The 17,070-nt window shown below is 45.3% G+C and overlaps 1 protein-coding gene across 4 annotated transcripts in view; it reads left to right on the top strand.

Moving 5' to 3' along the window:
• kif5ab (kinesin family member 5A, b) overlaps positions 1 to 17,070 on the top strand; it is a 169,581-nt gene that overhangs the window by 97,387 nt on the left and 55,124 nt on the right. For all 4 annotated transcript variants that reach the window (XM_052526447.1, XM_052526449.1, XM_052526448.1 and 1 more), the window contains exons 6-8: positions 10,047 to 10,102; positions 10,236 to 10,323; positions 11,594 to 11,718. In XM_052526447.1, the coding sequence (XP_052382407.1) occupies positions 10,047 to 10,102; positions 10,236 to 10,323; positions 11,594 to 11,718 (269 nt within the window). The remainder of the gene's footprint in view (positions 1 to 10,046; positions 10,103 to 10,235; positions 10,324 to 11,593; positions 11,719 to 17,070) is intronic.

Here is a 17,070-nt window from a genome sequence, read left to right as displayed (position 1 = left end):
CCAACCTGGCAAAGCCATGATCCCTCCAGACCATTTCCCAATCTGTAAAGCACAACTTTTCCCCCATTTTTCCTTTGTAGAGGATATTCCTTTAAACCGATCAACCATGAGACTCAAACTATTCACCTCCGCTGGATTTTTCACCAAAATAACTACATCATAAGCATAGGCTGAGAGACGAATAGGAGGAATATCCTTTGAAAGGTACACCCCTTCAATGCGACTTCTAATGCTATTTAGTAGTGGCTCTATAGCGATGGCATACAACATTACGGACAACAACGAACACCCCTGTCTAGTTCCTCTACACACTTTAAAAGGAGCACTCAAGCCACCGTTAACTTTCAATACACTCTCAATGTCACCATATATCACCCTGATCATGGCAATAAAAGTAGAGCTGAAACCAAAAGCCTCCAAAGTGGCCCCAGAGGTACTGATGTTGAACTCGGTCAAATCCCTTTTCCTGATCAATTGAAATTAGACCAACATCCAATCCAATAGCCCTAGAGACATCCAAAAAAATCCTGAATCAGGGAAATGTTATCCCCTGACCACTTTATTTATGGAAAATGTTGTCACTCTCCTGACCACTTTCTTTACGACATCAGAACCACTTTATTTAAGACATCAGGGCCACTTTATTTATGACATCAGAGCCACTTTCTTTATGACATCAGAACCACTTTCTTTATGACATCAGAACCACTTTCTTTATGACATCAGAACCACTTTCTTTATGACATCAGAACCACTTTCTTTATGACATCAGGACCACTTTCTTTATGACATCAGAACCACTTTCTTTATGACATCAGAACCACTTTCTTTATGACATCAGAACCACTTTCTTTATGACATCAGGACCACTTTCTTTATGACATCAGGACCACTTTCTTTAGTCTAACAATTGTGTCATACCTCCACCTGTTATTTTTGACATCAGAAACTTTGCTGATTCAATAAACAATTCACTTTCAGGGAAAAACAATCAGTTACATTATAATCCTGCATATGTTTCTTCCTTTTTGTCAAATTCAGAAATTGACATACTTTTTCAATCCCATACCTTCCTTCCACCCCGTTTCTCTCGCTATTTTGTTGTGACGCATCAGAGGCCTTACTATCATCCCCAGAAGAGAACTCCACCATCTCTACTTCCTGTTTATCCTCAACTGATTTATCATCTCTACTTCCTGTTAGAATTAGAACCTTCTTCACCTCTTAAATTCTTCCTCCTCGGTACTTTTGAAAACAGCTGCTTCATTTTATATTGCTTCACTCTCCTCTTGAACTCGCATTGCATTTTCCAGCACCCCTCAGCATCCCCCCCGCTCTACCACAACTGCACAATCTCTTCTCAGTGGTCATTTAGCTGCACCAGTGGTGCAACCCGGCTCTGCACGCTCATTCTCTGGACAATTACGCACCAAGTACCCCTGTCTTCCACACTCAAAGCATTTCATTGATTCAGTAGCAGAGTAGCACACATAATCAAACCCATCAATCTTAAAACTGAACGCTAAATTCAGTTTGTCAGTATCCTTCTTTAAAATCATGTGCACTTGTCCCCTATGAGAAATGCCACATTTCAGCAAAGGAGATTTTAATCCCAAAATAACCTTCTCTATTGTAGATACAAGTTGTCCATGACGAGAACTCTCTCTCCAACACTTCATCTCTAACAAATGGTGGCTGTTAGAAAGTACAACTTTCTCCCTGTCGGATTCACAACAGGAAATACCGACCTCGGATGAAATTTGAATGTGGCCTCCAATTGCTCTTAAATACAAGTGAAACTAAATGCATGCTCTTCAACCGATCGCTGCCTGCACCTGCCCGCATGTCCAACATCACTACTCTGGACGCCTCTGACCTAGAATACGTGGACAACTACAAATACCTAGGTGTCTGGTTTAGACTGTAAACTCTCCTTCCAGACCCACATCAAACATCTCCAATCCAAAGTCTAGAATTGGCTTCCTATTTCGCAACAAAGAATCCTTCACTAATGCTGCCAAGCATACCCTTGTAAAACTGACCATCCTACCAATCCTCGACTTCGGCGATGTCATTTACAAAATAGCCTCCAATACCCTACTCAACAAATTGGATGCAGTCTATCACAGTGCAATCCCCTTTGTCACCAAAGCCCCATATACTACCCACCATTCCGACCCGTACGCTCTTGTTGGCTGGCCCTCGTTTCATACTCGTCGCCAAACCCACTGGCTCCATGTCATGTACAAGACCCTGCTAGGTAAAGTCCCCCCTTATCTCAGCTTCACCTGTAGCACACGCTCCAGCAGGTATATCTCTCTGGTCACCCCCAAAACCAATTCTCATATCTCTCCTTCCAGTTCCCTGCTGACAATGACTGGAACGAACTACAAAAATCTCTGAAACTGGAAACACTTATCTCCCTCACTAGCTTTAAGCACCAACTGTCAGAGCAGCTCACAGATTACTGCACCTGTACATAGCCCACCTATAATTTAGCCCATACAACTACCTCTTTCCCTACTGTATTTAATTAATTAATTTATTTATATTGCTCCTTTGCACCCCATTATTTTTATTTCTACTTTGCACATTCTTCCACTGCAAATCTACCATTCCAGTGTTTTACTTGCTATATTATATTTGCTTTGCCACCATGGCCTTTTTTTGCCTTTACCTCCCTTATCTCACCTCATTTGCTCACATCGTATATAGTCTTGTTTATACTGTATTATTGACTGTATGTTTGTTTTACTCCATGTGTAACTCTGTGTTGTTGTATGTGTCGAACTGCTTTGCTTTATCTTGGCCAGGTCGCAATTGTAAATGAGAACTTGTTCTCTCAACTTGCCTACCTGGTTAAATAAAGGTGAAATAAAAAAATAAAAAAATGGAGTTTATGGAGAAAGAGAGAGGCAGACAGCAAGAGATTGCTCACAATGATTTTAAAGCAAAGATATTCGAGTGACAAGCTGTTATAAAACGCTGCAGCTGCAATAAAATAAAATAAAATCTTTACGATTAAAAAAAGAAGGTGACCCTCGAAAGCCAGATGGAGGTGTATAAATGAGATGCCATTTGGTATGGAACAGAGCTCCACACTGAGATGGGCTGTCTGTCTCTATCCTCTATGGAATGGAGCTCCACACTGAGATGGGCTGTCTGTCTCTATCTTCTATGGAACGGAGCTCCACACTGAGATGGGCTGTCTGTCTCTATCCTCTATGGAACGGAGCTCCACACTGAGATGGGCTGTCTGTCTCTATCCTCTATGGAACGGAGCTCCACACTGAGATGGGCTGTCTGTCTCCATCCTCTATGGAACGGAGCTCCACACTGAGATGGGCTGTCTGTCTCTATCCTCTATGGAACGGAGCTCCACACTGAGATGGGCTGTCTGTCTCCCTCCTCTATGGAACGGAGCTCCACACTGAGATGGGCTGTCTGTCTCTATCCTCTATGGAACGGAGCTCCACACTGAGATGGGCTGTCTGTCTCTATCCTCTATGGAACGGAGCTCCACACTGAGATGGGCTGTCTGTCTCTATCCTCTATGGAACGGAGCTCCACACTGAGATGGGCTGTCTGTCTCTATCCTCTATGGAACGGAGCTCCACACTGAGATGGGCTGTCTGTCTCTATCCTCTATGGAACTGAGCTCCACACTGAGATGGGCTGTCTGTCTCTATCCTCTATGGATGGAGCTCCACACTGAGATGGGCTGTCTGTCTCTATCCTCTATGGAACGGAGCTCCACACTGAGATGGGCTGTCTGTCTCTATCCTCTATGGAACGGAGCTCCACACTGAGATGGGCTGTCTGTCTCTATCCTCTATGTAACGGAGCTCCACACTGAGATGGGCTGTCTGTCTCTATCCTCTATGGATGGAGCTCCACACTGAGATGGGCTGTCTGTCTCTATCCTCTATGGAACGGAGCTCCACACTGAGATGGGCTGTCTGTCTCTATCCTCTATGGAATGGAGCTCCACACTGAGATGGGCTGTCTGTCTCTATCCTCTATGGATGGAGCTCCACACTGAGATGGGCTGTCTGTCTCTATCCTCTATGGAACGGAGCTCCACACTGAGATGGGCTGTGTGTCTCTATCCTCTATGGATGGAGCTCCACACTGAGATGGGCTGTCTGTCTCTATCCTCTATGGAACGGAGCTCCACACTGAGATGGGCTGTCTGACTCTATCCTCTATGGAACGGAGCTCCACACTGAGATGGGCTGTCTGTCTCTATCCTCTATGGATGGAGCTCCACACTGAGATGGGCTGTCTGTCTCCATCCTCTATGGATGGAGCTCCACACTGAGATGGGCTGTCTGTCTCCATCCTCTATGGAACGGAGCTCCACACTGAGATGGGCTGTCTGTCTCTATCCTCTATGGAACGGAGCTCCACACTGAGATGGGCTGTCTGTCTCTATCCTCTATGGAACGGAGCTCCACACTGAGATGGGCTGTCTGTCTCCCTCCTCTATGGAACGGAGCTCCACACTGAGATGGGCTGTCTGTCTCTATCCTCTATGTAACGGAGCTCCACACTGAGATGGGCTGTCTGTCTCTATCCTCTATGGAACCGGAGCTCCACACTGAGATGGGCTGTCTGTCTCCCTCCTCTATGGAACGGAGCTCCACACTGAGATGGGCTGTCTGTCTCTATCCTCTATGGAACTGTCTGAGCTCCACACTGAGATGGGCTGTCTGTCTCTATCCTCTATGGAACGGAGCTCCACACTGAGATGGGCTGTCTGTCTCTATCCTCTATGGAACTGAGCTCCACACTGAGATGGGCTGTCTGTCTCTATCCTCTATGGAACTGAGCTCCACACTGAGATGGGCTGTCTGTCTCCCTCCTCTATGGAACCTGAGCTCCACACTGAGATGGGCTGTCTGTCTCTATCCTCTATGTAACGGAGCTCCACACTGAGATGGGCTGTCTGTCTCTATCCTCTATGGATGGAGCTCCACACTGAGATGGGCTGTCTGTCTCCATCCTCTATGGAACGGAGCTCCACACTGAGATGGGCTGTCTGTCTCTATCCTCTATGGATGGAGCTCCACACTGAGATGGGCTGTCTGTCTCTATCCTCTATGGATGGAGCTCCACACTGAGATGGGCTGTCTGTCTCTATCCTCTATGGAACGGAGCTCCACTGAGATGGGCTGTCTTTTATCCTCTATGGAACGGAGCTCCACACTGAGATGGGCTGTCTGTCTCTATCCTCTATGGATGGAGCTCCACACTGAGATGGGCTGTCTGTTCCATCCTCTATGGATGGAGCTCCACACTGAGATGGGCTGTCTGTCTCCATCCTCTATGGAACGGAGCTTCACACTGAGATGGGCTGTCTGTCTCTATCCTCTATGGAACGGAGCTCCACACTGAGATGGGCTGTCTGTCTCATCCTCTATGGAATGGAGCTCCACACTGAGATGGGCTGTCTGTCTCCCTCCTCTATGGAACGGAGCTCCACACTGAGATGGGCTGTCTGTCTCTATCCTCTATGTAATGGAGCTCCACACTGAGATGGGCTGTCTGTCTCTATCCTCTATGGAACGGAGCTCCACACTGAGATGGGCTGTCTGTCTCCCTCTCTATGGAACGGAGCTCCACACTGAGATGGGCTGTCTGTCTCTATCCTCTATGGAACGGAGCTCCACACTGAGATGGGCTGTCTGTTTCAGTTCTATGGAACGGAGCTCCACACTGAGATGGGCTGTCTGTCTCTATCCTCTATGGAAAGCTCCACACTGAGATGGGCTGTCTGTCTGATCCTCTTGGAACTGAGCTCCACACTGAGATGGGCTGTCTGTCTCTATCCTTTGGAACTGAGCTCCACACTGAGATGGGCTGTCTGTCTCCCTCCTCTATGGAACCTGAGCTCCACACTGAGATGGGCTGTCTGTCTTCCTCTATTAACGGAGCTCCACACTGAGATGGGCTGTCTGTCTCTATCCTCTATGGATGGAGCTCCACACTGAGATGGGCTGTCTGTCTCCATCCTCTATGGAACGGAGCTCCACACTGAGATGGGCTGTCTGTCTCTATCCTCTATGGATGGAGCTCCACACTGAGATGGGCTGTCTGTCTCTATTAACTCTATCCTCTATGGAACGGAGCTCCACACTGAGATGGGCTGTCTGTCTCTATCCTCTATGGAACGGAGCTCCACACTGAGATGGGCTGTCTGTCTCCATTCTGAGCTTTGATTCATCATGCAGAGAAGCTTGATCTAGACATGGCATATCATTTAACTCCATTGTTAAGGGAATTTTTTATCAATGATGACTAATTATGTATACATTTCAATCAGGACTGACTAATCAGAATACTATTATGTTACTGTATATGTATGAATTTTCTTTTTAATCCTAGTACTGAATATAATGTGTGTAAATATAATCAAGAATTAGAACATTGACTGTCTGTACCATGGTAGAAATGAATGAACTTATAGCCAGTCTGGCTAGAAGGCTTATCTACACAAGCTGACCTTGGCTCGGTCATATATTATCTTAATAGGGAGAGACGATGTGAGAACCATACAGCCATTGTCCTAGAGCAGAGATGACACGGGCTAGTACTAAAACTAATGACGTCATTTTCAGTTTATAACCTGTGGTAAAATGTATCAAGGGCAGTACTCTCGAGAATAAACGCTGCTGGTTGACTTTAAGACTGGTCTCTGTCCATTTTATACAAATAAGGGTCATACAGATTCTTATGAATTGACAGAGTGTTTGATTTTAATTGGGTATTAAAACAGAGGAATTTAATTCCACCAACAGCCATGCTCTTCATATACTGTAAATCATTTATTATTTTAATTTTATTTTCACCTTTATTTAACCAGGTAGGCTAGTTGAGATGACCTTTATTTAACCAGGTAGGCTAGTTGAGAACACCTTTATTTAACCAGGTAGGCTAGTTGAGAACACCTTTATTTAACCAGGTAGGCTAGTTGAGAACACCTTTATTTAACCAGGTAGGCTAGTTGAGAACACCTTTATTTAACCAGGTAGGCTAGTTGAGATCACCTTTATTTAACCAGGTAGGCTAGTTGAGACACCTTTATTTAACCAGGTAGGCTAGTTGAGATCACCTTTATTTAACCAGGTAGGCTAGTTGAGAACACCTTTATTTAACCAGGTAGGCTAGTTGAGATCACCTTTATTTAACCAGGTAGGCTAGTTGAGAACACCTTTATTTAACCAGGTAGGCTAGTTGAGATCACCTTTATTTAACCACGTAGGCTAGTTGAGATCACCTTTATTTAACCAGGTAGGCTAGTTGAGATCACCTTTATTTAACCAGGTAGGCTAGTTGAGATCACCTTTATTTAACCAGGTAGGCTAGTTGAGATCACCTTTATTTAACCAGGTAGGCTAGTTGAGAACACCTTTATTTAACCAGGTAGGCCAGTTGAGAACACCTTTATTTAACCAGGTAGGCTAGTTGAGATTACCTTTATTTAACCAGGTAGGCTAGTTGAGAACACCTTTATTTAACCAGGTAGGCTAGTTGAGAACACCTTTATTTAACCAGGTAGGCTAGTTGAGAACACCTTTATTTAACCAGGTAGGCTAGTTGAGAACACCTTTATTTAACCAGGTAGGCTAGTTGAGAACACCTTTATTTAACCAGGTAGGCTAGTTGAGAACACCTTTATTTAACCAGGTAGGCTAGTTGAGAACACCTTTATTTAACCAGGTAGGCTAGTTGAGAACACCTTTATTTAACCAGGTAGGCTAGTTGAGAACACCTTTATTTAACCAGGTAGGCTAGTTGAGAACACCTTTATTTAACCAGGTAGGCTAGTTGAGATCACCTTTATTTAACCAGGTAGGCTAGTTGAGAACACCTTTATTTAACCAGGTAGGCTAGTTGAGATCACCTTTATTTAACCAGGTAGGCTAGTTGAGATCACCTTTATTTAACCAGGTAGGCTAGTTGAGAACACCTTTATTTAACCAGGTAGGCTAGTTGAGAACACCTTTATTTAACCAGGTAGGCTAGTTGAGAACACCTTTATTTAACCAGGTAGGCTAGTTGAGAACACCTTTATTTAACCAGGTAGGCTAGTTGAGAACACCTTTATTTAACCAGGTAGGCTAGTTGAGAACACCTTTATTTAACCAGGTAGGCTAGTTGAGAACACCTTTATTTAACCAGGTAGGCTAGTTGAGAACACCTTTATTTAACCAGGTAGGCTAGTTGAGAACACCTTTATTTAACCAGGTAGGCTAGTTGAGAACAAGTTCTCATTTAACTGCAGGTAGACCTGGCCAAGAGAACACCTTTATTTAACCAGGTAGGCAGACAACACAGAGTTAAACATGGAGTAAACAATTAACAAGTCAATAACACAGTAGAAAAAAAGGAGGAGTCTATATACATTGTGTGCAAAAGGCATGAGGAGGTAGGCGAATAATTACAATATTGCAGATTAACACTGGAGTGATAAATGATCAGATGGTCATGTACAGGTAGACATATTGGTGTGCAAAAGAGCAGAAAAGTAAATAAATAAAACCGTATGGGGATGAGGTAGGTAAAAATGGGTGGGCTATTTACCGATAGACTATGTACAGCTGCAGCGATTGGTTAGCTGCTCAGATAGCAGATGTTTGAAGTTTGGTGAGGGAGATAAAAGTCTCCAACTTCAGCGATTTTTGCAATTCGTTCCAGTCATTATATTATAATTTAACGGTTTCTCCTTGTTATTTATATTGGGAAATGGGCGGTAAATCTCGTTATCCGGGTTCCCGCCATTCAGTCCTTCCCTCTGTCCTGTCATGTCCCCAGCCACCTGTCCCTCTGTCCTGTCCAGAATGAGTGTCCGCTTTGTCTGTAAGTTTCCAGTTGAAATGAACCCAGGTTGACAGTCCAGAGTCTGGGGAGTCAGAGAAGCTCCTGGTAGAGACACACACAAACCTCTGAGAGGGAACACAGCCTTGACTTAAATCTGAACAGATTTAAAATCATCTCTCATCAAAAATACAAACCTGAAACATAAAGTAATTGTCCTGACCAGAAGGAGATTTGTACCGGTCTGCTGTACCGTACATTTTCTGTTTAAATCAAATTGAGTTTAAATTCTGGGCCTGAGGGAGGCCTGAGGAGGACTGAGGAGGCCTGAGGAGGCCTGAGGGAGGCCTGATGAGGCCTGAGGAGGCCTGAGGGAGGCCTGAGGGGAGGCCTGAGGGAGGCCTGAGGAGGCCTGAGGAGGCCTGAGGAGATGAGGCCTGAGGCACTCCTGATGAGGCCTGAGGGAGGCCTGAGGGAGGCCTGAGGCCTGGGAGGCCTGAGGGAGGCCTGATGAGGCCTGAGGGAGGCCTGAGGGAGGCCTGATGAGGCCTGATGAGGCCTGAGGGAGGAGGCCTGAGGAGGCCTGAGGGAGGCCTGATGAGGCCTGAGGGAGGCCTGAGGGAGGCCTGAGGCCTGAGGCCTGAGGAGGCCTGAGGAGACCTGAGGCACTCCTGATGAGGCCTGAGGAGGCCTGATGAGGCCTGAGGGAGGCCTGAGGGAGGCCTGATGAGGCCTGAGGGAGGCCTGAGGAGGCCTGATGAGGCCTGAGGGAGGCCTGAGGAGGCCTGGGGAAGACAGTCAGAGCAGCAACAAGGTGGTCTATGCCAGACTTTAGGAGTTGTTGCTCTCCTGTTCTGTGGTTGTTCATGCACTGTAATGACCTCTTGTTTCTCTCTGTATGTGTGATGCATCTGTATGTGTGATGCATCTGTATGTGTGATGCATCTGTATGTGTGATGCATCTGTATGTGTGATGCGTCTGTATGTGTGATGCATCTGTATGTATGATGCATCTGTATGTGTGATGCATCTGTATGTGTGATGCATCTGTATGTGTGATGCGCCTGTATGTGTGATGCATCTGTATGTATGATGCGCCTGTGTTTGGGAAGTACACTTTAAATACATTTTGATTTAAAATCGATTTGACTGTTTTGGGCCTTTGGCTAGATATGAAAGTAAAATCTCCAAAAGTACTCATCTCTTCTTCTGTCCATCTCTCTCAGTGACGAAGACTAACCTGGCAGTACACGAGGACAAGCACAGGGTTCCCTATGTGAAGGTGAGTTGAACTTTCATCATCTGAGGTGAAGATTTAATGTTAACTGACCACCTATGATGGTTTCTACATTAGAGACGTGTCATCTTCCTAATGCTAACTTTTTTTGACTGTCATTTGTTGAATTGTCTCTCAGGGCTGCACTGAGCGTTTTGTCTCCTGCCCAGAAGAGGTGATGGATGTTATTGACGAGGGAAAAGCCAACCGCCATGTAGCTGTCACCAGTAAGTCCAAATGACACTTAGTACATTTTATAGCGTGAAGTGTAATGGCACGTCTGTAGAGAAACTCTGCAGATTCTTCTATAGTGTCTGGGGGGGGGATCTGTCATATTGGTTTACTATCTCTGCTGCCAACTCTCTTACTACCTCTGTTACTATCTTCTCTTCTCCTCTCTCCTCTCCCCTCTTCTCCTCTCTCCTCTCCTCTCCTCTCCTCTCCTATTTTCTCCTCTTCTCTTCTCCCCTCTTCTCCCCTCTTCTCCCCTCTCCTTCTCTCTTCTTCTCTCTCCTCCCCTCTCCCGTATTCTCCTCTCTTCTCCTCTCTTCTCTTCTCCCCTCTTCTCCCCTCTTCTCCCCTCTCCTTCTCTCTTCTTCTCTCTCCTCCCCTCTCCCGTATTCTCCTCTCTTCTCCTCTCTTCTCCTCTCCCCTCTTCTCCCCTCTTCTCCTCTCTCCTCTCCCCTCTTCTCCTCTCCTAATTTCTCTTCTTCTCTTCTCCCCTCTTCTCCCCTCTTCTCCTCTCTTCTCCTCTCTTCTCTTCTCCCCTCTTCTCCTCTCTTCTTCTCCTCTTTTCTCCTCTCTTCTTCTCCTCTCTTCTCTTCTCTTCTCCCCTCTTCTCCTCTCTTCTCTTCTCTTCTCTTCTCTTCTCTTCTCTTCTCTTCTCTTCTCTTCTCTTCTCCTCTCTTCTTCTCCTCTTTTCTCCTCTCTTCTTCTCCTCTCTTCTCTTCTCTTCTCCCCTCTTCTCCTCTCTTCTTCTCCTCTTTTCTCCTCTCTTCTTCTCCTCTTTTCTCCTCTCTTCTTCTCCTCTCTTCTCTTCTCTTCTCCCCTCTTCTCCTCTCTTCTCCTCTCTTCTTCTCCCCTTTTCTCCTCTCTTCTTCTCCTCCCTTCTCTTCTCTTCTCCCCTCTTCTCCTCTTCTCTTCTCTTCTCTTCTCTTCTCTTCTCCTCTCTTCTCCTCTCTTCTCTTCTCTTCTCCTCTCTTCTTCTCCTCTTTTCTCCTCTCTTCTTCTCCTCTCTTCTCTTCTCTTCTCCCCTCTTCTCCTCTCTTCTCCTCTCTTCTTCTCCTCTTTTCTCCTCTCTTCTTCTCCTCTTTTCTCCTCTCTTCTTCTCCTCTCTTCTCTTCTCTTCTCCCCTCTTCTCCTCTCTTCTCCTCTCTTCTTCTCCTCTTTTCTCCTCTCTTCTTCTCCTCTTTTCTCCTCTCTTCTTCTCCTCTTTTCTCCTCTCTTCTTCTCCTCTCTTCTCCTCTCTTCTTCTCCTCTTTTCTCCCCTCTCTCCAGATATGAATGAACACAGCTCCAGGAGTCACAGTATCTTCCTGATCAACATTAAACAGGAACACGTGGAGACAGAGCAGAAACTGTGTGGGAAGCTCTACCTAGTGGATCTGGCTGGGAGTGAGAAGGTAAGAGTTCGCTACATGCGTTCACTAAATAGACCCCAGGGGACCTATTTTCCCTGGCTAGGAGTGAGACGGTAAAGGACAAGACACACCATAATGAACTTTGATCAGCTGCTGGGTGTTGATGAACGGTGGCGTTTAAACAATTAGAATGTTTGGTGGTCAAAGACCTGGAAGCAGAGGCGAGTGTGGTAATGGAGTAGCTTTAATCAGGAAGCAGAGGCTAGTGTGGTAATGGAGTAGCTTTAATCAGGAAGCAGAGGCTAGTGTGGTAATGGAGTAGCTTTAATCAGGAAGCAGAGGCGAGTGTGGTAATGGAGTAGCTTTAATCAGGAAGCAGAGGCGAGTGTGGTAATGGAGTAGCTTTAATCAGGAAGCAGAGGCTAGTGTGGTAATGGAGTAGCTTTAATCAGGAAGCAGAGGCTAGTGTGGTAATGGAGTAGCTTTAATCAGGAAGCAGAGGCGAGTGTGGTAATGGAGTAGCTTTAATCAGGAAGCAGAGGCTAGTGTGGTAATGGAGTAGCTTTAATCAGGAAGCAGAGGCTAGTGTGGTAATGAACTAGCTTTAATCAGGAAGCAGAGGCTAGTGTGGTAATGAACTAGCTTTAATCAGGAAGCAGAGGCTAGTGTGGTAATGAACTAATTTAAACCAGGAAGCAGAGGCTAGTGTGGTAATGAACTAATTTAAACCAGGAAGCAGAGGCTAGTGTGGTAATGAACTAGCTTTAACCAGGAAGCAGAGGCTAGTGTGGTAATGAACTAGCTTTAACCAGGAAGCAGAGGCTAGTGTGGTAATGAACTAATTTTAACCAGGAAGCAGAGGCTAGTGTGGTAATGAACTAATTTAAACCAGGAAGCAGAGACTAGTGTGGGATAGGATAGGATAAGTAATCCTTCTCACCCCCTAAAAGATTTAGATGCACTATTGTAAAGTGGCTGTTCCACTGGATGTCATAAGGTGAATGCACCAATTTGTAAGTCGCTCTGGATAAGAGCGTCTGCTAAATGACTTAAATGTAAATGTTAAATGTGTGGTAATGAACTAATTTAAACCAGGAAGCAGAGGCTAGTGTGGTAATGGAGTAGCGTTAACCAGGAAGCAGAGGCTAGTGTGGTAATGGAGTAGCGTTAACCAGGAAGCAGAGGCTAGTGTGGTAATGGAGTAGCGTTAACCAGGAAGCAGAGGCTAGTGTGGTAATGGAGTAGCGTTAACCAGGAAGCAGAGGCTAGTGTGGTAATGGAGTAGCGTTAACCAGGAAGCAGAGGCTAGTGTGGTAATGGAGTAGCGTTAACCAGGAAGCAGAGGCTAGTGTGGTAATGGAGTAGCGTTAACCAGGAAGCAGAGGCTAGTGTGGTAATGGAGTAGCGTTAACCAGGAAGCAGAGGCTAGTGTGGTAATGGAGTAGCGTTAACCAGGAAGCAGAGGCTAGTGTGGTAATGGAGTAGCGTTAACCAGGAAGCAGAGGTTAGTGTGGTAATGGAGTAGCGTTAACCAGGAAGCAAAGGCTAGTGTGGTAATGGAGTAGCGTTAACCAGGAAGCAGAGGCTAGTGTGGTAATGGAGTAGCGTTAACCAGGAAGCAGAGGCTAGTGTGGTAATGGAGTAGCGTTAACCAGGAAGCAGAGGCTAGTGTGGTAATGAACTAGCGTTAATGTGGGTCTACACATGGTACATTAACAGAGTGTACATCCCCAGGGGACCAGGCTGTTCAATTGTAGTGCTGCAGGGTCTAAACATTTGTCGGTTTTTAAAAATTATTTGACCGGAATTGACATGAATAGATCAATAAACCGCCTGCTAGAGGACAAAGTCAGCAGTTATTTCTGTCCAAAAGAGCCAGTTATTGAATGATAAATGGTAAATGACGTATTGGTAGGAAATAAACAACTATCCTCTGTACTGGTAGTACATAAGAACTTCAGCCCTCAAGTGTTAGTAATTGAATGATAAATGGTAATTGATGGATAGTAGGCTATCCATCTTGATTACATACTCTACCTGTTTCTGTGTAGCTATAAATCAAATCAAATAACAATAACGAGGCTATATACAGGGGGTTACGGTACAGAGTCAATGTGGAGGCTATATACAGGGGGTTACGGTACAGAGTCAATGTGGAGGCTATATACAGGGGGTTACGGTACAGAGTCAATGTGGAGGCTATATACAGGGGGTTACGGTACAGAGTCAATGTGGAGGCTATATACAGGGGTTACGGTACAGAGTCAATGTGGAGGCTATATACAGGGGTTACGGTACAGAGTCAATGTGGAGGCTATATACAGGGGGGTTACGGTACAGAGTCAATGTGGAGGCTATATACAGGGGTTACGGTACAGAGTCAATGTGGAGGCTATATACAGGGGTTACGGTACAGAATCAATGTGGAGGCTATATACAGGGGGTTACTATATATACAGGGGTACAGAGTCAATGTGGAGGCTATATACAGGGGGTTACGGTACAGAGTCAATGTGGAGGCTATATACAGGGGTTACGGTACAGAATCAATGTGGAGGCTATATACAGGGGTTACGGTACAGAGTCAATGTGGAGGCTATATACAGGGGTTACGGTACAGAGTCAATGTGGAGGCTATATACAGGGGTTACGGTACAGGTCAATGTGGAGGCTATATACAGGGGTTACGGTACAGAGTCAATGTGGAGGCTATATACAGGGGGTTACGGTACAGAGTCAATGTGGAGGCACATATACAGGGGGTTACGGTACAGAGTCAATGTGGAGGCTATATACAGGGGGTTACGGTACAGAGTCAATGTGGAGGCTATATACAGGGGGTTACGGTACAGAGTCAATGTGGAGGCTATATACAGGGGGTTACGGTCACAGAGTCAATGTGGAGGCTATATACAGGGGTTACGGTACAGAGTCAATGTGGAGGCTATATACAGGGGTTACGGTACAGAGTCAATGGAGGCTATATACAGGGGGTTACGGTACAGAGTCTATATACAGGGGTTACGGTACAGAGTCAATGTGGAGGCTATATACAGGGGTTACGGTACAGAGTCAATGTGGAGGCTATATACAGGGGTTACGGTACAGAATCAATGTGGAGGTAGGGGTAAAGGGGACGGTACAGATAGATAATAGATAATAAACAGGGAGTTAGCAGCAGTGTAACTAAAAAAAGGGGGTTCAATGCAAATATTCAGGCTAAGCAATTGATTAACTGTTCAGGAGTCTAATACAGGGGGTTAGAAGAGTCAAGGAGCCTTTTGGACCTAGGGGTTCCGGTACAGAGTCAGCAGATAAAACAGTCTATGACTAGGGTGGCTGGAGACTTTGAGTCAATTGGAGGCCTTCCTCTGACAGGGCCTGGTACTGAGGTCCTGGATGGAGGTAGGGGCCCCAGTGGACTACCCTATAGATAATCTAATAAACAGTTGCTGTCAGATGCAAAAAGCTGTTGCCAAACCAGGGGGTCAATGCAACCGGTCAGGATGCAATTGATTAACTGTTCAGCTGTCTAATGGCTTTTGGGGGAAGATCTGAGGACCTTTTCCAAATCTATTCAGTCTCCTGAGGGACATAAAACAGTCTATGACTGGGTCTGTTTCTGTAGGGCCTTATCTGTACAGCCTGGTACTGAGGTCCTGTTTCTGGTATCTGTACAGTGATGTATGAGTCTGTTTCTGAGTATCTGTACAGCGTGTATCAGTCTGTTTCTGTGTATCTGTACCAGCGTGTATGAGTCTGTTTCTGTGTGTCTGTACAGCGTGTATGAAGTCTGTTTCTATTCAGTATCTGGACAGCGTGTATGAGTCTGTTTCTGTGTATCTGTACAGCGTGTATGAGTCTGTTTCTGTGTATCTGTACAGCGTGTATGAGTCTGTTTCTGTGTATCTGTACAGCGTGTATGAGTCTGTTTCTGTGTATCTGTACAGCGTGTATGAGTCTGTTTCTGTGTGTCTGTACAGCGTGTATGAGTCTGTTTCTGTGTATCTGTACAGCGTGTATGAGTCTGTTTCTGTGTATCTGTACAGCGTGTATGAGTCTGTTTCTGTGTGTCTGTACAGCGTGTATGAGACTGTTTCTGTGTGTCTGTACAGCGTGTATGAGTCTGTTTCTGTGTATCTGTACAGCGTGTATGAGTCTGTTTCTGTGTATCTGTACAGCGTGTATGAGTCTGTTTCTGTGTATCTGTACAGCGTGTATGAGTCTGTTTCTGTGTATCTGTACAGCGTGTATGAGTCTGTTTCTGTGTGTCTGTACAGCGTGTATGAGTCTGTTTCTGTGTGTGTCTGTACAGCGTGTATGAGTCTGTTTCTGTGTATCTGTACAGCGTGTATGAGTCTGTTTCTGTGTGTCTGTACAGCGTGTATGAGTCTGTTTCTGTGTATCTGTACAGCGTGTATGAGTCTGTTTCTGTGTATCTGTACAGCGTGTATGAGTCTGTTTCTGTGTATCTGTACAGCGTGTATGAGTCTGTTTCTGTGTGTCTGTACAGCGTGTATGAGTCTGTTTCTGTGTATCTGTACAGCGTGTATGAGTCTGTTTCTGTGTGTCTGTACAGCGTGTATGAGTCTGTTTCTGTGTATCTGTACAGCGTGTATGAGTCTGTTTCTGTGTGTCTGTACAGCGTGTATGAGTCTGTTTCTGTGTATCTGTACAGCGTGTATGAGTCTGTTTCTGTGTATCTGTACAGCGTGTATGAGTCTGTTTCTGTGTGTCTGTACAGCGTGTATGAGTCTGTTTCTGTGTATCTGTACAGCGTGTATGAGTCTGTTTCTGTGTATCTGTACAGCGTGTATGAGTCTGTTTCTGTGTATCTGTACAGCGTGTATGAGTCTGTTTCTGTGTATCTGTACAGCGTGTATGAGTCTGTTTCTGTGTGTCTGTACAGCGTGTATGAGTCTGTTTCTGTGTATCTGTACAGCGTGTATGAGTCTGTTTCTGTGTATCTGTACAGCGTGTATGAGTCTGTTTCTGTGTGTCTGTACAGCGTGTATGAGTCTGTTTCTGTGTATCTGTACAGCGTGTATGAGTCTGTTTCTGTGTATCTGTACAGCGTGTATGAGTCTGTTTCTGTGTATCTGTACAGCGTGTATGAGTCTGTTTCTGTGTGTCTGTACAGCGTGTATGAGTCTGTTTCTGTGTATCTGTACAGCGTGTATGAGTCTGTTTCTGTGTGTCTGTACAGCGTGTATGAGTCTGTTTCTGTGTATCTGTACAGCGTGTATGAGTCTGTTTCTGTGTGTCTGTACAGCGTGTATGAGTCTGTTTCTGTGTATCTGTACAGCGTGTATGAGTCTGTTTCTGTGTATCTGTACAGCGTGTATGAGTCTGTTTCTGTGTGTCTGTACAGCGTGTATGAGTCTGTTTCTGTGT

The sequence above is a fragment of the Oncorhynchus keta genome, chromosome 10, assembly GCF_023373465.1.
Source record: "Oncorhynchus keta strain PuntledgeMale-10-30-2019 chromosome 10, Oket_V2, whole genome shotgun sequence".
Lineage (NCBI taxonomy): Eukaryota > Metazoa > Chordata > Actinopteri > Salmoniformes > Salmonidae > Oncorhynchus > Oncorhynchus keta.
This window is presented reverse-complemented; position numbering and strand designations above follow the sequence as displayed.